Source organism: Rhinolophus hipposideros, assembly GCF_964194185.1.
Source record: "Rhinolophus hipposideros genome assembly, chromosome: 15".
NCBI classification, from domain to species: domain Eukaryota; kingdom Metazoa; phylum Chordata; class Mammalia; order Chiroptera; family Rhinolophidae; genus Rhinolophus; species Rhinolophus hipposideros.
The window spans coordinates 63,577,092-63,599,143 of record NC_138061.1 but is presented as its reverse complement, the minus strand read 5'-3'; the positions used below and the strand labels follow the sequence as shown (position 1 = coordinate 63,599,143).

The 22,052-nt window shown below is 47.1% G+C and overlaps 1 protein-coding gene across 1 annotated transcript in view; it reads right to left on the bottom strand.

Moving 5' to 3' along the window:
* The window catches only part of WDFY4 (WDFY family member 4), a 307,568-nt gene that overhangs the window by 281,178 nt on the left and 4,338 nt on the right, over positions 1-22,052 (bottom strand). The window contains exon 2 of the mRNA XM_081075021.1: positions 5,342-5,592. Coding sequence (XP_080931147.1) covers positions 5,342-5,575 — 234 coding nt within the window. The 5' untranslated portion in view covers positions 5,576-5,592. The remainder of the gene's footprint in view (positions 1-5,341; positions 5,593-22,052) is intronic.

The following is a 22,052-nucleotide window of genomic DNA, read 5'->3' as shown; positions in this document are numbered from 1 at the left end:
GCAATATTATTACTTCTCCATTACCGCAGAGTTTGGTGGTTTGGTCTTTAAGTGAGCTCAAAATATTTCAGAGACTTTACATGAATTTCCCCTGCTAGTGTGACACAGTTGATTCTCTCTTTTGTAAATTAAAAAAAAAAAAAGTTAACACAACAAAAATGTTGTTTCCCAGAGATGGGAATAAGCCCTGTTCCAGGCCCCACTCTGAAGGGGTACAGACAGAGGGGACGAAGAGGGGTGTTGACCCTCACCATGACCTCTGAACACCACAGTCAGAAATAATTGTTCATCATCCTTGTTATTATATTTAATGCTACTCTTCTCTAATCCAGTGTCAGTTGGGTCCAAGCTTACTTTTTATGAGAATACCACACTTTGTGTGTGAACTCTGCACTACCGGCCAGGCAGCTAGCCTAAGAGTACAAACCTGTGTACATGCACATGTGCACCTACACATACAAACACTCACTTCCAAGTACAATCGAGTGAGTGTTAATTTCAATTACTCCGCGCTAGGAAATGAATGAACTCCTCCCCATGTTACCCACTGTCCTGGTTATATATTACTATAAAACAACCCCCCCCCAACATTGAGTAGCTTCAAATAATACCAATCACTTATTTTTCTCATGGACCTGCAATTTAGGCAGGGCTCAGCAGGGACCTATTTCTCCGCTTCACTCAGCTGGGGGCTAAGTGACCCACTTCCAAGATGGCACACTCACATGGCTGGGAAATTGGTGCTGGCTGTCATGAGCCAGTACAGCTGCAAGGTCAGGGGCTTCGGTTCCTCTCCAGGCTTTTACGTAGGGCTGCTTGCTCTTCCTCACAACATGGCAGCAGGGTTCTAAGAGTGAGTATTCCAAAGGACAGGAAGGAGCAGCAAGTCTCTTGAGGCGTAGGCCTAGAAATGTCACCTCTGCCTTTTTCCATTAGCCACGCCATCATAAACACATTCAGATTCAAGGGAAGGGGACACAGATGCAATCTCTCAAAGGCAGCAGGGTGAACCCATTTGCAACATCTCTAATCTACCACATCCACAGATCTCCCTTTTTTCTTATGTTGTCGCAGCCCCCTGGTTGTCTGTCCCAAACAGTGAGGAATTTTATGCTAATTGCTGTGGACCTCACTGCCTGCTTTCTCTCAAAGAACACATTCTAAGAATGATCTTCAACAACTATATCTAGAGTTCTCACTCCCCCAAAGTCTACGATTATCTCTGTGCAACATGAGAAACTGAAGTTTCCTTCGCCCCGAAACAAACTTAGCGGAAGGCCAGCAAGACCTGCCCATACTTGCTAGAGGAATGCCTTCTTCTCTTAGTGTGACACCCTATGATAGGAAGGGTTCTAGAAAGAACGGGCTTTTGGAAGGAAAAGAACAACTGTCAATTGAATCCTTCCTGAAAACACTAGTCTGCACACTGATAAGTCCTTGGCTGCCTCCTGTGGGATGTAATAAGACCTCCTCCTTGTCTGAAACCTCCTGGAATCAGCTGTCCAGACATCACACGTGTGGAGATAGCATTCTTTTTGTCCCCAAAGGGAACATAGGTACTAGTCAGACAAAGCCAGTGTCCATTGCGTCTTGGGACAGGGAGAGAAAGCAGATGTACTCTGTTCTATGAACCCCAGCATTACCCGAGGGAACCTAGTGGCTAACAACACCAGCCTAAGCAGACCGCCCAAGTTAAGTTCTGCTCCCCACTAACAACAGTGTGACCTTGGCCAAGCTATGAAACATCTCTAAATTTCTCTTTCCTCGTTGTAAATCTGGGATAAGAAGAGCGTCCACTTCACAGGGTGATTGTGAGGGCTTATAAACACTAAACAAAATGGCTGGTTTAGTTAGTTAGAGTGTGGTGAATATTACTAGGTTTCATCAGCGAAAGTGACCCCTTGACGTGGTTAAGAACTCCTCTTTGACCTATGAAGGGGAATCATGGGGTCTGGTGCAGGAGGAGAGCCTGCAGTTCTAGATGAGCACTTTGTTTCTGACTCACCCCTCAGGGCAGCTCCTTGTTGGGGTTCCGGTGCCCTGAGGCTCCATTAGGCTCTTCCTTATGACCAAGACAGCAAATGCAGTGTTGAGTGGGTTCACTCCTCAACAACCCTGAAGTTGTTTTTAACTCTGGAGATGAGCCGATAGGGCTAGATTTTAATATAGAGCCAATGAAGCCCATCTTTGTGCTTGCCTAGCAGTTAATGCAGATTTCCGTATGTCATTTACAATGACAGGGAGAAGGGAGACGTTCAGCCTCTGCTGTGGGTTTGGAGGAGTCAGACATGAGAGAAAGCCAGAGAGGCTAAAGGGAAGTTCTCTGGGGGAGGAGATGTCAACGAAGCAGCTCTGAGGGAGTCTGCTACACCAGACAATGCCTAGCAACAGATCTCAAGACTTACTAGGTCGAGGCAAGTGACAGCCACTGAGGTGGGGCACACACTGTCATCAACCTTCTCTGGAGCCCGAACTACACATGGACCACCCCTCCGATGCTGAGTCTGACTGATAAAGAGTCTGACCAAGTTAGGCAAGATTCCACAACCCAGGAACAGCACCCTTTCCAAGCAGGGGCAACAATTCAGAATCTCTTGTGTATTGTCTTAGGACAAAGAATTTTCCAGATCATCGTGGTTTTCCTTAGCCCCAAAGTGAAAAGAGGAAGGTATAGAGTTGAGATCCACCAAAAAAAAGCATTCTAGGACTTTTTAGATGCAATCAGAGCCCAGCTGGGCCGTGGTTTCTATGACAACTAATATACGTATGAGGCTTTGACATTAATAGCCACATTCCACAGGACACGGCATAACTTATTAAGTCCTGATATTTTCAAGGGGGTTCTTTATAGACGACCTTGAAGAACACTGTTTAATGGTTACAGAATTTAGAACATCGTGGTTACAAGCTTGACTTCTGACACAAGGATCTATATTCCAATGGATGTTTTCAATCTTCATCTACAGCTCAGATTTTATCAGCACTGCACCTGGAAAAAAAAATCTCCCACTTTCCCCATGTTTCTTTCCACTGTCAACTTTTAATTAAGAAGCCTGAGGGCTCTGGCTCTGGCAAGGTTTTATTAGTCAGAACTTAATAGAAACAACAAGTTTATAACACGTAGGACTTAATAAAAGAATGTAGATTTTAAGATGAAAAGCCTGTAATATTCTGCTTCTCCAGGGTTCATCAGAGGAGGGCTCCAGGGATCCAAAACGTAGCAGGTCGTGTCAGTAATTTGGAGGATGTGCAGTTAATATCCTGGGAGTGGATGGAAAGCTAATAGGGACGTGTCTGCTTTTCACGTGCCATGGACTTCACAAGCATCGTCTTATCTCACCTTCCCAGTCTCCCAGCAAGGTACTATTAATCTCACTTTACAGATGAGAAACGGAGATTCAGTAATATTCAGTAATTTGCTCCAAGATGCACAGCTGGTAAGCAGTGATTCCGGGGCTTGAGCCCTATTCTCTCTGACTTGAAAGCTCATGGGCCATTATGCCTCCAATTACCAGGACAGGGTTTGGGAAACAGGGACAAATATCAGGTTCCGTTATAATAGGAAGTGTTTGCTATTCTTGAGGCCACAAGCTCAGAGGCCTGTAGGGTCAGATAACATAAATGAGTAAGGTGCACTGCGTGAGAGATGTTAAGGAGTGAAGAACTGGGGTAAACTTAGAGACCAAGACCATCTTCTGTCGAAAAGGGGTGTCCCTAACCATCTCTATCCAATTATTAGTATAACAGCTACCAAAATTTTCAAGAGAAACTGGAAATCTGATTTTCCGGTGAAAACTTCCCACTTTGAAAAAAAAAGGCCACTAATTTATTTCCAACCTCTACAAGCAAAACCACATTCTGAGTGCTATTTGGTATCCTCTGCTCTGGACTGAACTCTCCATGAGGGTAAAACCTCTATCTGTCTTCTCTGTCTCATTGCCCCAGGCCCTAGAACAGAGTATAGGAACTTAATAAATATTTTTACAACAAATGAAGGGATTCTCAAATTGACAATCTGGAGAGAGGCGAATAAATACCAAGACCTGGCTCTCAGATGCAAAGTACTTTCACCAGAGCGGGGCTGCTCAGATCCGGAGGAAAGATACAGTGCAATGGACGGACCCATACACAGGCCCAGAAAGTTTCGCTCAGTGTGGGAAGCTGCTCACATCTTTTCTTTCTTAAGGCAACATTGATCTGAGAACTGGTGAGATTGAGCTATCTCCCAGAAATTAGGGTTGTTAGAGCAGGGAGGCTAGGAATGAAAAACATGAGCCATGTTTTTTCAGTTCTTGTTTTCCAGTACAGTCCCTACGCCTCAGTTATCTGATCTGTTAAATGGGGTAAATGGAGTATACAAGTCCAAAACGTGGAGGAAAATAATGAGTTAGTGAACAATGAGTTATTATATTTGGCTTTTTTTTAACAGAAACACATGCCTAAGTATTCAATACATCTTATAAATATGATCCCCAAAAGATGGTGAGTCATCTTTGGAAATCCTTAAATATTGTGGTTAATAAGTTAGAAGAAACTTTACCAAAGGTGTTTCCTAATAAAAACCTGCCTAAGCTTCCATCTGTCCTAGTCTATTTTCAATGCGCAAAGTAGCTCATATTCTCTGTGCTTTGACTATGGGTATATTTTTAAAATAATAACCCAAAGCAATCATGAAGCAAAAGTTAAATCCTCATACAAAGATGCATTTCCAACTCTACAACCAGCCTTCAATATATCCAACTAAAAGGCAGACCTCACTGTCAGGTGCTTTGTTCCAAGACAACAAAGGAAATCCCTGCACCCATGCTGTCACCAGCTGCCACTGGCCAGAGTGTTGGCCCAGTGGGCAGGCTGGGCTGCTCCTGTGTTCCTGTAACCAGTGACGGAAGCACTACTCTGGGTGTTCCCCACCTATTATACCTTGGTTGCATTATTGGTGCATTTTGCGTCCTGGCCCTTCCAGGCCCTGGTGTTGCATGACTGGTGTTTGAGGTTACCAGCCATCCCTGCACCTCATGTCTCAAGACACACACTCCTTTTCTAGTTCCCAAAGGAGCTGGTCTCTTCTCTGTCTTCCAAGCTGGGATTGTGACTGAACAATACAACTTTTTAAACTAAAGAGACAAGAGTAAGAGCCAACTGTCCAACCATTCCATGCCCTTCCTCATCCTGGAGGTAAGCCATGCTTACCATCTTTATTAGATAGCACAACACTCTCCTCTAAGCAACCAGACAGCACTTGTGATGATATTAAAACCACCAACTCCAGTTTCCAAGCGTTGCAAGGTGTCCCCAGAGCATTGTATCATCTTCCTTCAGTTCCAAAAATAAGAATACCAACCTTTAGGAACAATGGGAGAAGACTCAACAGGCCCTTCTGACGTTCAGCAGGGCTCCCATGAGCCAACGGCTGATATTCCAGAAACTTCCTTTCTAGCATCTCCCAGAGAGCTGTGGGGCCCTGCGGCTGCCCTCCATGTGGGAAGTCAGGTTGAGCAACATCAGGCTGGCCTTCATGTTGGGAAGCTGGATCCGCAGCTCCGTCTTCAGCCTTTGAAACATGTTCCTCCTCCATGCCTTAGCAAAGCAGATCTGAATTCAGAGCAAAACACAAAAAATGAAAAGTCCTGTCACAGCACTTCCTGATGAAGCTGGTTGTGGGACAATGTACTGTACTCATTCAGTCCGGTTCCTACGGACGACGGTTCCTCTAAGAATCTGAAACCAACTAACACAGGAAGACTTTTGAAAGAAGAGATTCAGATTTAGAGTGACTCACACATATTAACAATCTAACATGTGTTGGGCTTTTTACACAGACTGTCTTGAGAGAGAAAGAAGTATTCCTATTTTCTCTAAATAGTAAGAAAGCCAACGGGGCCAAAAGCAGAGGGGCAGCTAGATGGCAGTTGAAACACAAGCCTTTAACACCAACGCCTGCTTTCTCGTTACCTGATGCTGTTCCTCTTTGAAAGGCTGAGTAAATAGAAGAGACATGTGTAAATGTCTTAGCAATATTTATAGAAGTATGTAATTCTATCTCTTCAATGGTAACTTCCTTCTACGCCCTGAGTCAAAGGATATCGGTTCTTCATTCTCGGCATTATCTTGTTCAGACAATTTTTGGAGGACTTTGTCCTCAAGATGACTTCTTAAACCCCCACACGCTAACTTAAAAATACTTCACTATTAGTGCAAACAGGAACAATTCGTGCGATCTATCTTGGGTCAGTAGGTGAAAGGGCAAGAACTTGTGTGATGAAAATAGCCAAAGACCTATTTGCCAGATAGGTAAACTCAAGAAGGTACCTTTAATGTGCCCTGACTTTCCATTGCCACGCTCTAGGTGAATCAGACTGACTCAGCACCAGGAAGGATTGTTTGGTTTGGTTGTCAGGAGGGGAGGAAGCTCCAAGTAGGGACCAGGTTGTCCAGGCCCCCTGCAAGAAGCCCCCATCCCTAAACCACAATGTCACCATGTACGAATCCATCCTGGAATCTGGCCAGCAACCAACAAGCACAAAACCCTGGCGGCAACCAAATAAATGGACACACAGAGTGGGTCACCAGTGTTGTGCTCTGGGCTACAGCAGCTGAGGGGGTGTATCATGCTTTATTTGTAGCCCAAACACACACCCCTCACAGGCTAGCATGGGGGTTAACTAAGGATCACAGGGCCAGACTAGCTAGCCAGCCCCTCTTTGAAACTTTCTCAGTCTTCATGCACAAAACTCCACATGTCCCTGGCTCTTCTTCCATCTCACGTGAATCACTTTTTACAAAAGCCATGTAAGTTCAGTGTCAAAAACTGGGAAGGAATGAAACATCAGGAAGAATATCAAGCTTGCCCATACCCAGAAAAATGACTGTTGATATTCCTGCTTCTATCTATGAATATATAGTTTAATAAAAATGCACTAATAATGTTGTTGAGGCAAACTGTTTATTTATACTTTTGCTTTCGTTGTTGGTTGGGCTGGAGGTTGGCAGGGGTTTGATTTGTTTCTTTTTGGGTTGAGCCGCAGGGGCAGAGGTGGGCTGCCTCATAGCCCTCAGTCCCAGCAGTCACTTCCCTGACCTGGGCCAGGCTCCTCTCTGGCTTTGGTACTTTACTCATTTATTCCTTGAACCTCCACTCCCCATTCCCATTTCCCTCTTCCCCACCCCCTTCACCCCACCCACCACACCTGCTTAATGGGTGCTTATAAAACATGGCACAAGTGCGAGCTTTCTCAATGCATGCCTTTGAAGTTTGCTGGATAACCTTCTGCATCTTTCCTGCAGCTCACTTTTTCACTCAGCATTATGCCTTCAGACCTAACCATGTGGCTCTGTGTTTGTCAACTTCATTTCCTTTGACTGCTGCCCTGTGTTACAAAGTGAGTATCACGTGCCTATTTGACTTCTTGACTCTGCAGGGATGACGACTTCCTGTACTGCACTCGGTCCTGTCCTGGACATTCCCACGCAGGTCTCCTCATGGGCTGCACGTGACTGGCTCTGGGTATGAACTTGGGAGCCGGGATGCTGAGTCAAAGGTATATACCTGCTTGATTCAACCATGTCCCAGCAGCAAACATGCCTCCAGAAAGCTGGAGGCAGACCACACTGCCCCCTACACATACACAGAAATAGCCTGTGACGGCTCCGCTACCATCTCATTCACACTCCCGCTTGGCATCGCCCAACTTTCTGATGTCTGCCGATTGGAATGAGGTAAAATGATCCCTCGTTGTCATTTTACTTTGCGTTTCTCTAACCTACTAATGAGTCTGAGGATCTCTGTGTGCCTGTTAGCCCTTTGGATTTCCTCTTCTGCAAACTATCAACCTATGCTTATTTTTTCCTTGCCTGTCTTTTTCTTGTTGCTTTGCAAGAGTTTATTCTAGAAAGTGGTCTCTTGTTGGTTTTAAAAATCGCAAATGTCTTCTCTCAATCTATTTTTCTTTTTTTCTTATAAATTAGTTCATAAGTTTCTTCTTTGTCACAAAAACATATCATGAATATTTTCCATGTTGTTAAAGATCCTCTGTGCCTTTATTTTTATGGCTATGTGGTGGCTGTAGAAACATGTGGATCGTTAATTTAACTAATCCTCTATACCCAGGCATTCAAGTGGTTTCCAGTTATCCACTAGTATAAACAACACTGTAATGACAGGCTTGTGTCTAAGACTTTCCATATTTTCATGATTAAATAACAGATTGTAATCCATTCTTAAATTCCTAAAAGGAAATAGCTAGACCTAAAGGCAGACAAATTTTTCAGGCTGTTGGTACATATTTCCAAAGAGCCTCTCCCCAAACACTGTATCAATATATAGTCCTTCCACCAAGAGTATAGAGTTTACACTTCCTAGGTATTTTTGTCTTAAAAAAAAAAAATCTGCTGATCTGCCTATTTTGTTGTAATGTGAAGAGCGAGCGTTCCTGTCTGCTGCTCAGTCTCCTTCAAGGCACTCTGCAGCAGCTTTCTGGAGTCCGACGCTACCTGACTCCATGAGTTCCCCAGGGGAAATATCAGCTACTTCCCATGGCTTTAATTGCCCCGGGAGCCATATGGCCACTAAACATTATGTCTGAAGGTAGGCCACTGCGCCCACATTAAGGTAGGCACACTGTAGGTGCTCAATAAAATGTTACTGAATAAACGAATGAACTGGGGTGGCCGGTTAGCTAGGTTGATTAGAGCATGGTGCTAATAACACCAAGGTTGCCAGTTCGATCCCCGCACATGGGTCACTGTGAGCTGCGTCCTCCTTAAAAAATAGAAATAAAATTTAAAAAATGAATGAATGAACCTATATACTGGTAGCATCTAAATCTCTCTGTAGCCAAGATCCCTCTTCTAAACAAGTTTTTTTTTTTTCTCACTCAAAGATTTCTACTTGGATTTCCTCCAGACTCTGAAAGTCACTATGTCCCATCAAACCACCATTCCCATCACCCACAGAGCCAGCCCCAAGTCAGGCACAGACTTCCCAACTCACAGTACGGCTGTTGAAGCCAAGCGCAGTGTCATCTCTATCGTATAAAAGTCATTTTGTGGCCACACCTGCAGGTGCTACCAACCAATTCATTCAATGAGATGTGTCTGAGGCCTTGCCTACAATCACATTTTTAGGATAAGCAGGTGAGAAGACAAAGTGAGCATCAAATCATGATGTGAAAATGTGGTCCTGGGGAACACAGCTGGATATCCAGGGGAAATAACAGAGACAGCTTCGCTCTCTACCGAAGTTAAGAAGCCTTGTTTATTAAAGTGAAACATTCAAATATTCCCTTCCTTGAACAGAGATTTTTGAGAAAGAAGAATTTCTGACAAGCAGGGATCCTTGAAATCCCGTGGAGAAGTTGTCTGACTCCACAGTCAGGATGCGCACCCCCTGTCCTCTAACCATCACCCTGGGCCTCCTGCTTCAGTTTTATTTGTAAAAGGAAGAAACCAGGAAGTCGCCTGTCAGAACTGTGTGAAAAACAGTAAGGAAAATTCATTAAAATCCACTTCATTGTCAAAAGTGCCCTCTGCAAGTGCCAGCACCTTCTTATCCAGAGCAAAAGGGCCGAGTTGGGAGTGAGAGTCACTGGGGGTCCAGAGCAGGGTTGGAATTAGGGTGAGGCCAGTGGGGCCCTCACCGCAGGCACAAGATTTAAGAGGGGCTCCAAAAATCTCAGTAGCCAAGTTACATAACATTTTAATGCAATATTTTTTTTAGAAATCAGAAATAATGCCAAATAATGCATGATGAAGAAAATATCAAAATTTGAAACACCACCTCCAGGCCTGGACTTCTGCAGATTCTACAGTAATACACAGTGTGGTGGCCACGAGCACAGCCTCTGGCCAGGCTGCTCTCGTTTGACTCTCATGGGATCAGATCATTAGACCATGTGATGAAACCCTTCCCTGCTTTGGTGCCCTCATCTGTGAATGGGACAATAACAGGACCCTCCCAGGGTGCCATGCAGATTGAGTCGATGCTCGGCCCATGTCACTGTAGGATTGGGGGACAGGCATTTATTAGTGTCCCCTTGGTGCAGCATTTACATGTGCCACTTCTCTTAATCTTCCTACCATCCAGCGATATGAAAGCCACCGGCCTGCAGCCTCGGATGGTGCTGAGGCTTGCAGCAGGGAAATGACCTTGCCGGGGTTGCATTGCCAGTCAATGGATGAGGCAGAGTCCATCTCACTGTGTGGACAGCTTGGCTTTTGCTGCCTCAGAGTGTCACCCGCCATGCACACAGGAGGCTGAGCTCACGTGGGGTGGAGAGAGGTGCTTGGGACCTGCTTGGCCAAGTAACATAGGCCAAGGGAAAGTTTTCTTGGAGAGATAGAAGTTTGAAGGCAGACAGGGTAGGAAAGGTAGCCTTAGGCAGGACTGAGAACTAGAGGCTGGGTGCGAGGGGTGGGGTTGTCCCAGGGTCTCCAGAAAAAGACACAGCTCTCTCCTCTGCCAGCAAGCTGTTTCCCAGTTTGGGCCAGGCTCAAGCATATGACACACAGCCCAGGCAGACTAGAAGCCCTGCTTTCCTGCATCCTGCACGAGGTAGCAAGGGGCAGCTATACAGGAACCAGGCCAGTCATGCAGCCCTGAGGCAGAGGGCAGCTGTGGGGTTGGGATGAGAGTCACAGGACAGAATCCAGTCCCAGCTTTGCCACTGCGATGCCGTAACCAAATTATTGCCCCTCTCTAAGACTAGATTTCTCATCATAAAGGCCCTGGTGATCTCAGTCCCACCCTCTGGCCTTTATGCCCTGACAATGGAAGAGACACAAGACAGTGAGTCAGTGCAGAGTGGCTCCTGAGTGAGCTGAGAGCCTGTGGGTTGTGTACAGTGAGGGGGCGTGGGGAAGTGCTCCCCATCTATGCATTGTGTGCACAGAACCAGATGACAAGTCTGCAGTGACCCAACAGCGGGTTTTCCTCTGACCTTGAAGGCATCAGGACTAGCAGTGGCCGTGTGGGCCCAGCCCACTGGTGTCACAGCCCATCCTCACTCCCCTACCCCAGATTCATGGCATCACCAGAGCTCTGCTTCGTAACATTTCAGAAGCAGAGAACCCAGGGAATCCTATTCAAGGCTGTCACACTGAAGGGTGACACCTAGCGCCTGAAGAAACGGCCGGGTTGCTGATGTTTGGGCTGCTAAACCAATATTCCAATTTACTCTTTCATCCCTGACTTTCTGTGCAGCTATGACCTGGTGACAGAGTTGCTGTGATAAAAGTCCAGATGAAAGTCCCCTCCCCTCCCTTGTCAGCGTGTATGGCTGTTCTCCTTTCTGGATTACACCCCTGGTCCAGATGCAGACTTGTTTGCCATCTATATCCCAGGCCATGCCCCCAGGCCCTAGGGCTGGGGGAGACTAAACACAGATGACACAGAACAGAACAGCAACTTCCTCTGCTTCCCTTTCCATTAAAAAGCCAGTTCCTCACTGCGTGTCAGCAGATCCAAACACTCTTGCTCCTGTGTATCAGCTAGGACCCTGCCTCAGCCTGGGGAGGGGGCTGCAGGGATGGGGGGACAACAAGGCATTCTTGTTCCAGAAACATAGGCAGGGTGGGGCTATGCTTTCTTGCCCTCTTCCCCACCATTTCCCATTAACAGGACAGGTTGCAAGTTAGAAGTCAATTGAAAAGGAGGAGTCAGGGGAAAAGACAGAAGTCTCATAACATGGAAGCTTTGTGCACATCTCATTCCATAGCTCACTGTAGTTAATCAGAAGTACTGAGGGATCAGCAGTGTCCTCATCAGGGAAACGCAGGTTAAATCTACCCGATGTACCAGGACACTCCTATTAGAATGTCTTTAAAAACAAACAAACAAAATTCAGTAAGTGTTGGCAAGGATGCCTAGCAACCACAACCCTGACCCTTGCTGGTAGAAATACAAATGGCACAGCCACTTTGGAAAACAGTTGGGCAGTTTGCGAAAAAGTGAAGCACAGACCCAGCAATTCTGCTCCTAGGCATTTGCCTCAGAAAAATGAAGACTTACGTTCCTATGAAAACCCACACACAAATGTTTATAGTGGCTTTATTTATAGCTGCCAAAACCTACAAACAGCCCAAATGTCCCTCATGGGGTGAATGGGACGTTTCTCCACTGTATGAAGGAGCACCACTGACCCACACAGCAGCCTGGATGGGTCTCGTAGGCCTTACGACAAGTGACAGGGGCCAGGCTCAAAAGCAACATACTGTCTGATGATTCTGTTTATATTCTGGAAAAGGCAAAGTTACAGAGACAGAAACTAGAGCAATAGTTGCCAGGGGTTGGGAGTAGGAGAGCGGCTACAAAAGGGCGGAAGGGAACTTCTAGGGGATAAAAATGTTCTCCATCATGACTGAGGTAGTTGTCACACAACTGACTACATTTGTCAGAGGGGCACCCTAGAAAGAGTAAAGCATCTTGGGTGTAAATTACACCTCAATAACCTGACATTAAGAATACAAAAACGTCCTGATGTTGAAGGAGTACCAAGAGAAAAGCAAGAAGCAGAGGTTTCAGTCCTTTGCCTGTTTTTATTTGGTGCAAAGGGGATACGACTACACGGTGAACTGCAGTAATAACTCCACTGTTCAGCTTTTTACTTTGCACGGCTTTGCGTTCATACGTACCATCTCACTTTGTCCTCACGACGACTCTCCACAAGGGAGCAAGAGCAGCAGTGTTTTACAGGGGCCGAAAGCGAGATTCAGAGAGGTTCACGCCACAAGTGGCCACCATGCAAGTTCTGCGTGTCTGCCTCCAAAACTCACCTGCGTCTCCTTAACTACGCCCTTTCCTTCCTAGGCATGTCACAGGTTTGGGGCAGAATCCAAGCTCCTATGAATGAAAGCCACACTCAGATAGGGGCTCCCTCCGTGGCCCTCCCAACCTCCGTCAACGCTGTGTTGGTCAAGTGGGACAACTGCTCCCAAAATTCACTTTTCCATCCAATTAAAAAAAACAATATTAATAAACAACCATTCTGTCAAATTGGCTGAATTAACAGACAAGGTGGGTCAATTATAAAAAGGAAAAGGATACCCAAAAGAATTGAAAGCAAAAGAAGATCAACAGATTATTTGCCAGAGCAAAAAGGTGGAAACAATCCAAATGTCCACGAAGAGATAAATGGGTAAACAAAATGTGGTGTTTAGAGACAATGGAGTATTATTCAGCCTTCAAAAGGAAGGGAATTCTGACGCAGGCCACAACGTGGATGAACCTTGAGGATAATACGCGGGGTGAAATAAGCCCGTCACACAAGGACAAGCACTGTATTACTGCACTTCCATGAGTTACCTAGAGTAGTCAAATTCACACAGACAGATAGTTGGTGATTGCCAGGTGCTGGAGAGAGGGGAGAATAAGGAGTTAATGTGTAATGGGGACAGAGTTTCAGTTTTGCAAGATAGAAAGGATTCTGGAGATGGGTGGCAGCGATGGTATTCACAGCAATGTGAATGTACTTGACGCCCCTGAACTGCACACTTAAAAATGACGAAAACGGCAAATTTTATGTTGTGTATACTTCACCACAACAAGTAAATAAATAAATAAATACGTAAATAGATAAGTGTAGGTTAAAAGACGAGGATATAATTCCTCCCGTTTGAGGATTATTGAGTTCCTACTCAGCCCTGGGCCCTGTGCTGAGTGCTTCGCATCCACAGCGAATTTATTCTCCCTGAGCCCAAGGCACGTGGGCTGCAGGGACTGTCCTGAGCTCCCTTAGAGAAGAAGAAACGGAGTCATCACTGAGTTTCGGCAGCATCCCCAGCGTAACACACCTGGTGTTTTCAAAGGTGGGATAAGGATCCCCCTCTGGGCCCAGACTTTGGTCAACGTTTGCCACACACACAGGATGAGGAGAACTCAGTTACAGAGGCGCTGTCCACACCTGGGTGAGCTCTGGGCAGAGGGGACAGACATAGTGTAGAAGGGGAGACACAAATGAGACAGAGACAAGCTCAGAGGGAACAGGAGACAGAGAGGCTCGGACCACATGGCCCCAAGAATGTACAGAAAAGTGGGCAAGAATGCTGGAATTCCTATAGGACGGGACCCGAGAGCACAGTCCACGGAATGTACAAAGAAAAGGAATAATGAGTAAACATGGAGACTAACATCAAGGGAATGACAGTCTCAGGTTTCCATATGGCTCCGTGAGGAAAGAGTTGACAGTTCAACATACTCTGGGACTTCCCGTTGACAGGCCTTGCTTGGCTCAGCAGCCAGCCTTCAGGTGGTGCTGGGAGGCCAATAGTCAAGATCTTCAGCCCACAACCTGACCTCAGGAGAAGGAGTTCCTGAAGGCACTAGCCCTGAAACTTTGACACGTATCAGCCTTGCCTGAAGAGATTATTAAAACCCAGATTTCTGCTCCCTGTTCCCAGTAGTTCTGATTCAGTAGGTTTGAGATGAGGCCCAAGAAGTTGTAGCTCTAACAAGTTTCCAGGTGGTACCAAGGCAGCTGGTCCAGGGACCACACCTTGAGAATTACCAGGGCCCACACCTTGAGGACCACCAGGGCCACATCCTAGGGACGACCAGGAGCCATAGCTTGAACACAGCCACTGCTTGAGGTTCACCAGGAATCATGCCTTGGGAGCAACCACACCTTGAGGACCACCAGGGGCCATTCCTTGGGGGCCACAAAGGAACATGACTTGGAACGAGCAGCAGCCATACCTTGGGAACCATCAGGGACCACCCCTTGAGCACCACCAGGGGACATGACCCAAAGCGATGCCTTGGAGAGGGCCTTGAGAAGCAGAAATGTCTTGTCATTTAGATTGTACCTAGCATTGCTGCAAGCCTTGAGCAGGAGTGCTATGCTCAAGAGCTAGGCTCCAGGGCGAGAATAAGAACACATGCGGGGACAGCATGGCAGTGGCAGGCGGGGGAACAGTAGCGCTGAAGACAAGGGCTGGGAGGGCAGAGGAGAGGTCAGTGCCGGAGGCGCCCTGAAGGCTCCGATACACAGCTCCAGGGCAAGGACAAAGGCTTGAGCAGAAATCGCCTTGGTGCTGCCCCCACCTCCTACTTAAGCCAAGGACTCATAATGCCTGTAGGCAGAGAACAACCAAGCCCAGAGCCCCACATCCTGCCTCAAATGACTCCAGAGAGGAAGAGATGGCTCAGGTTGTTTCCAGAAGTTCCGGAATTCCCCTGAAGACTAAGAGGAGGACTCCAATTGTCCGGAATCAGGCAGGTTGAGCCACACCTTGTATGGCCCCCAACACTTCCGTTTTCTGATTGCAGTCCACGCCCTCCCCGTCAGCACACACCTCTGTGGTTTTTGCAACAGCAACAGAATATAGGAACTCACCGTATCCTGCAGAAGGGGCCTGGTTTTGTATCTCGTTATGTGTACTGACTTCCTCATCGCCAAAAATGTCCAGGGAGCACTTCCCCTGGGCAGAACCTTGTAGCTTAACTGCAACTGAGCTATTCCTATTGATACGGATATGGGCTGGTGACAGCCCAGGTAGCAAGGAACCCAGCCCCGTAATCGGAGCCTCTCCCATGTGAGAGCTGCTCCACGGCTCAGTCTCCAGTGGAACGTAAGGAAATGCTGCTTAAGTTAGAATGCACATAACTGGATGAGCATCTACCAATAGAGCCATTGATGTTCTCTAATCTTAGAAAACTTGTGAAGTAGGCATAATATTATACCCATTATACAGATGGGAACATTTGCAAAACTCACAGAAATTGAGATTCAGAGAAAAAAGGTAACTTATCTGAAATCAACCTGCTAATCAGCATCAGAATCAAGGTCAGACCCGGACTTCTCTGGCCCCAAAGCCCCTACCTCCTCCACCACTCCTGCTTGGCTTAACACAACAGTGGTAAGAATAAACCCCAGGTAAGAGCTGGAAGCTCTTATGGCCAGCAGCACTGCAGGGAGCTCTGGCTGGACTTGCCAAGTTTTTGCTAACCCCTAGCCATAGGGACTCTAGAGCCAGGCCTGCTTCCTGGCCCCCGCTCATACCACAAACAAGCAGGCACAGAACAAGACATGTGGCCTGGCTCTCCCCCCAGGGAAGGGCTGATCCCTGGGTGCCACTGGGCCAAAGGTTTGTTAACCCAGGCACAAGGTGAGTACCAGCTGGCTAGTCACTCCCTGGGCTGACACCAACAGGGCACCCATTGTTAGTCCCTCACCCTCCAGGCTAAGCCACCAGAGCCACAGCTCTGCTCGGCTTTCGAGTGGTGGGTCTTTTAATTCTTAAACATGTAAGGAGCAGAATTGCCCCTGATCCACATCCTGGATTTTAAGCTCAAAATCAGGAGAGCAGGGGCACCAACAAGGAAGCAGACACAGTGGGGTGGGTGTTGGGCAGGGAGGGGCCTGGCTGTGGGCACAGAGGAGGCTCATGGCCCAGCCTGGGGAGGAGTGGTGGTATGGGAGGGCTTCTCAGCAATGACAGGCAGGGAAGAATGAGGAGGAGGTGCTGTCGTGCGGGGTGTCCAGCGGGGCAGCCTGCGGGGTCTCTGTTCCCGCTCCCCACATAAGAACGCAGGACATGGTGAGGCCAAAAAGGAACACCCACGGAGCCATAGGTAGGGAAGTCATACCACTATGGTCTCACTGGAGGCTGAGTTTACACGACGTGCGACCTGCTGTCCACTTTGCTGCCAACCGACCAACTGTCCTTGACTCTCCTTACTCTCCTTCAGTCTCCTCCTTCACTCTCCTCAGCTCCCCTCCGTAGCCGCGGCAGTTATATCAGTGACCAATGGCTTGATGGCTACAGCTGATGGCCAACCAGCCACAGCTGACGGCCATCCACTATCTGAGCCAGCACCTCTCCAATGAGGCCGAGAGCCTGGAAACTGCTTTCTGGGGCTCTGTCCCCACAGGTGCTCTCAAAGCCAAGAAGACAGAGACTTCACACAGCATGGCTGCTCGGGAATGTGGGTGGAGTTCACAGAGGAGGGAGCACTGGGACCAGGGATGGAGGGAGGGTACACATAGTGAAAGGACCATGAATGACAGTGGATATGGCCCTGGTCCCATGCATGTGGTCCTGACAGTCACTGTGGGGCTGTCAACAGGGAATGACATGGATTGTGAATAGTAGCCTCCTGCTAGGTGCTGGGCCTGCCCAGAGGGCCCAGACCTGGCCTCAGGTACAAACAGCCGACAGGGAAAGGAGGCAGGAAAAGAGGTGCTACAGTGCAGTGACTGCAAAACGCCCATTGGAGCAGGAATCCAGTGCTAAGGGGACAGAGGGAAGAAACTGGTTATTGAGGGTGACATGGGGTGGGGTGAGGGTAGGGATGGTAGGAGGGTCTTTGGAGAGGGAGCCTAAGGGGAGAAGAAATAAGCCTGCAGACAGATTAAAGTGTTCCCCACAGAGGGACACACGGGGAGGGAGAGGTGAGACTGCACCGCACAGGGTTTTGGGCCACTGTGAGGGAGGTGGGGTGGGAGTAGGGTGGAGAGCCTGGGCAGAGCCTGGGTCCCAGCGGTCTCCAGATGCTGAGCTGCCTGTGTTCCATTCCTCCCCCTGCAATCCCAGGAGGAGTGAAACCACTGGGAACTTTGCTGCATTCTTTATACTTCTCAGGCCATTTGTTAAGGTCCGAGAGATAAAAAGATTTCCAGGATTACTTAGTTAACACCATTATCCAGTTTCGCTTATTGAATTTCAAGCGTAATTTGGTCTGAAAATACATACAACAATCACTAAACTTCTGAATGTACCTAGAACTATGCATTCCTGGCTTGTAAGGAATTAAACATCTCTTAATTCTCATGCTATTAATTACAAAATTAAAAAATTAATTAAAGACTTAATTCTCACAGATCAAAGAAGAAAACACAGCAGAGTGAGGGCACAAACCACCTATATCACACATAGAGTTAACCGTTTTCTTGGGCTGCCTGTCCTCTACTATGGCAGGCTGAACTAGATCCAGAAAATTCTGCTTTTAGGTTAATGAGCAAAAGAGACACTTTCAGATGCAACTTTGTTCACGACTCTGTTTCACTGAAGTGCAAGGACACAGCGCTGGCAGCGGGAGGCGGGCGTCAGCTCCTGGGCTGTCTCCTTACCTCTCTGTGACTCAGTTCCCACCCATAACATGAGGCTCCTTAAAGGTCTGTCCACCAATGAAGGTCTACTTTTCAAATAAGCCTCATGTTCAGAGCCTTCAAATTTCTCCTCTGAGATCTGGATGTTTGTTTAGCCAAGATGAGCCTCCTACACACTAGCAAACTTCTTGATGTGTCGGGCATATTTTTAACCCAGACCCAGTTCTTCTAGATGCCTAGGAGATGGGGAAACGGTACTTGAGGAGACTCAAAAGGAGCCAAGGAACCTCAGAATACTACACAAGTGAGTGAGGCAGGTTCTCAGTGTGCCTGCCTCTGTGGGGCTTCTCCTGATTTCCTAGGGTAGGCCCAGGGCAGGCCCCCCACCGCACACACACTGCTTCTGCCTCTCACTCCCAGCCTTGCTACAGCAGGGCTCTCTGCCTCCACCTGCAGTGCCTCCTACCCCACCCCACATTGTCATACGTGGGAGCACAACTCCATCATGTCACTCCCTTGCTCAAACGCCTTCAATGGTTCCCCATATTCTCTAGGAATAGTCCCAAGCTCCTGGACCGTATGGCCGTACCCCCTCCCTTGCCTAATTTCCACTGCATCCCCCAGTGGGGTCTGGCCAAATGAACTGTTCGCTCATGCTCTGACCCTTTACCTTTACTCAGGTGACTCCTCTACCTAAGATGTCCCTCCTTCAACTCCACATGTCCAAATCCTGCTGGCTTCCAAACACAGCTCCAGCTGCCTGCTGGGCACAGGCTTTTGTGATGCCCCAACCCAAAAATAACCCTCCTCTCTGCAACTTCCAGGCTCCTGCCACCACTGGGCCATCCTCTGATTAGACAGCAGCCTAATCAGAGCACTTTGCAGGTTTAATGCTGCCGCTCGCATGATCTCACTCAGTAGTACTTACACCAGGGTGTGCAGGATTACACTTATCCCCAGGTGTAGGTGAGGAGCAGAGCCCGGGAGTGAAAGTCACCTGTGCACAGACGTGGGCTGCGGAGTCAGGCAAAGTAAAAGGGAGCATTTTGTGATTCGTAATTTGATCATTTTTTCCCAGTAACTACTGCCTATAACTGCACACTCGTCACTTTCTTCCTTGTGTTATCATTATTCATGAATATGCTTTATCTTTCTCATGCCTGTATTTCCTCCATTGTAAGTTTTGATCAATTATAAAATGTCACAGTTATTTAGTGAATTGGGCGATCATCACCGCATTAAATAGTCAAAAGTGAGACTATTCCAACATTTTAAATTGTGTGAGGAAAGAAGGCTTTCTTGGAAAGAAGGTGATACTTTAAACATGTGATGGGGGTGGGAGGCAGATCCCTTCCTAAAAAGGGAAGCAGTACAATGACTCTGAGGAGTAACTGCCCCTGTCTTCCCCCGTCCCAAGATGAAGCTATGGGCCCATTTCAGTTACCCCTGATATGGTCAACATGTCATTGACATAATGAAATGATTCCTGGAGACAGGTGCGTAAAAGGGAAAACTAAAATAAACTAAGGCTCTGTGTTTTTTTTTTTTTTTGAGTGTGGGAGAAAAGTGACATTTATTAATTTAATGTAAAAGCTTAGATTATCACCATTGAACTGAAAAATATTTTTTTCCTGATATCAGTGTTAATTTAATTTCTTTTTTTAGTTTCAGGTGTACAAGACAAGGTAATACTTAGACGTTCATCATTTATATCCCTCACACTGTGAACCCCCCTGCCCCCATCCACTATCCCTCCGACCTCACACTGAGCCATCACATTATATATATAAAATTATAGTTGACATTCATTAATGTTTAGCTTCTGGTGTACAATGCCATGATCAGGCATCTACAGTATCCCTGAGGTGGTCTCCCAAATGGGACACATGTCCATCGGATACCCAACAAAATCTTTACAACATTATTGAATACGTTCCCCAAATTAATTTTCAAAAACCCCATGGCCATCTTGTGATTACCAGCTGCTTCCTAATCCCTTCACCTTTCCCCTTATCCCCACCCCCCATCTGACAACCCTCAGTTTTTCCTCTTTGTCCCCAAAACTGTTTCTGATTAGTTCATTCACTTATTCTTTTCTTTAGATTCCGCATATAAGTGAGATCATATGGTACTTGTCTTTCTCTATCTGACCTATTTCACTTAACATAATGTTCTCTAGATCCATCCATGTTGTTGCCTATGGTAAGCTTTCTTTCTTCCTTATGGCTGCGCAATACTCCATAAGGCTCTGTGTTCTTTATGATTGCAGTGTGGTGCCCCTGGTTCGTTTGAGCTTTTGCTTTGGAATATCTGGGCATTTGCCCCTCCTGATTCTCCTGGCTCTTTTCTCACCTTTGCACACTTCAAAGCCTGGCCGGGACCCGCGCAGCTGCTGCGCATGCACTTGATGCACTGCACCCTGGTGGGGGCCTCCAGGCTTGCACAGGAGCGTCTGCGGAGGAGCAGGCATCCTGTTGGTCACTCCTCCGCATCTCCGGCTGCAGCGCCTTCTTAGTCACTGCCCTCCTTCTGCTCCTAAAGGACCCGCACTCTCAAGGCAGAGACACGAGACAAATTGCTGCAGGGTTGTTCAGCCCTGCCTTTATTACACACATCCCCCAATCCTCTGCCTTCTGCAGGTGGGGCCCTCTCTGATTGATCTGGTCCACACTCAGAGAACGAGGGGAAAGCCCTGTGAACTCACTGTGACATGTTGTGGGGACAGAGCCAGGAGTGCAGTTTCCAGGCTCTCTCCCTTACATGGAAAGGTGCTCACTCGGGTAGTAAATGGCCATCAACTGTGATTGGATGGCCATCAGCTGTGGCTAGTTGGCTGTCAGCTGTAACCAGTGAGCCGTTGGCCACTAATATAACGGTTGTGGCTACGCTAGCAGAAAGAATGGGGGCTAGCAAGAAGATGGTGGCTGAGCTACAAGGTGGTGGGGTACTGGTGGCGTGGTGGTATAGCACCCTGGCATGGCGTGGCATAGCGGAGTGTGGATTACGGACTGCAGAGAGGTGAATTGCAGCTAGCAAGTGAGGTTGATTAGCAGAGAAAAGTGGACAGCGGGTTGCGAATTGTGTAGCTCCTGCCTCCTGTTCCTCCAACCCAGCCACCAGCGAGACTATAGTGGTATGACTCCCCTATCTATGGCTCCGTGGTGTTCCTTTTTGGCCTCACCGTGTCCTGCGTTCTTATGTGGGGAGCGGGACCAGAGACCCCGCCTGACACCCTGCATGACACACGTTTCAACATTATTAACTGCCAACATGCACTGACTGACTTCAGAACCCAATTTCTTCACATGTACATAGCTTTATTTATCTTTGAGTGTATGTCTTGTATTTTGTGCATATCCTTTAAAAAGCTGCTATTGGAGTGCTACTTGGGCAATTTTATTATTATATTGAAAACACAAAAATCGAGTACCTCCCTCTTTTATGCATACCACTTTTCACCTCCAAGCATATGTTACTTGTAATTGATGTGAAAACCATTTAATTGCATTAATGCATCATCATATCATAAACATGTTCTATGTTGTTCTTTTCCTTACATTATCAGCTTTAATGACCATGAAGCATCCTTTCGGTCAGTTTCCCATAACAGACTCCCTTCCTAATAACTGGATGGTGAGGGTGTCTCCACTGCTATTACAGGCAATTCTGGGGGAAAGGATCCTGTGAATCATCTGTAAAGGGGAATTCTCAAAAGAAGAATCAGTCAACAGCCAAAGGGAAGAGCAGTTTTCACACTTGTCTCAAATGTGGTAGTGTTGCCAGCTGAAAAGTACATAGGCTTTAACACTAGTGGACCTAGGTTCAAATCCCAGCTCAATCACTTATTACCTGAGGAAAGAAAGACCTTACATCTCTGAGCCTCCATTTTCTCACCTGTAAGATGAGAGTAATGAAACTGATCTCACTGTGGGGATTGAATGTGATTGCAAATAGCAGTGCCCTGTGCAGTGCCTAGTTTATTGTAGGGACTAAATCCATTCTTCTTGCCCT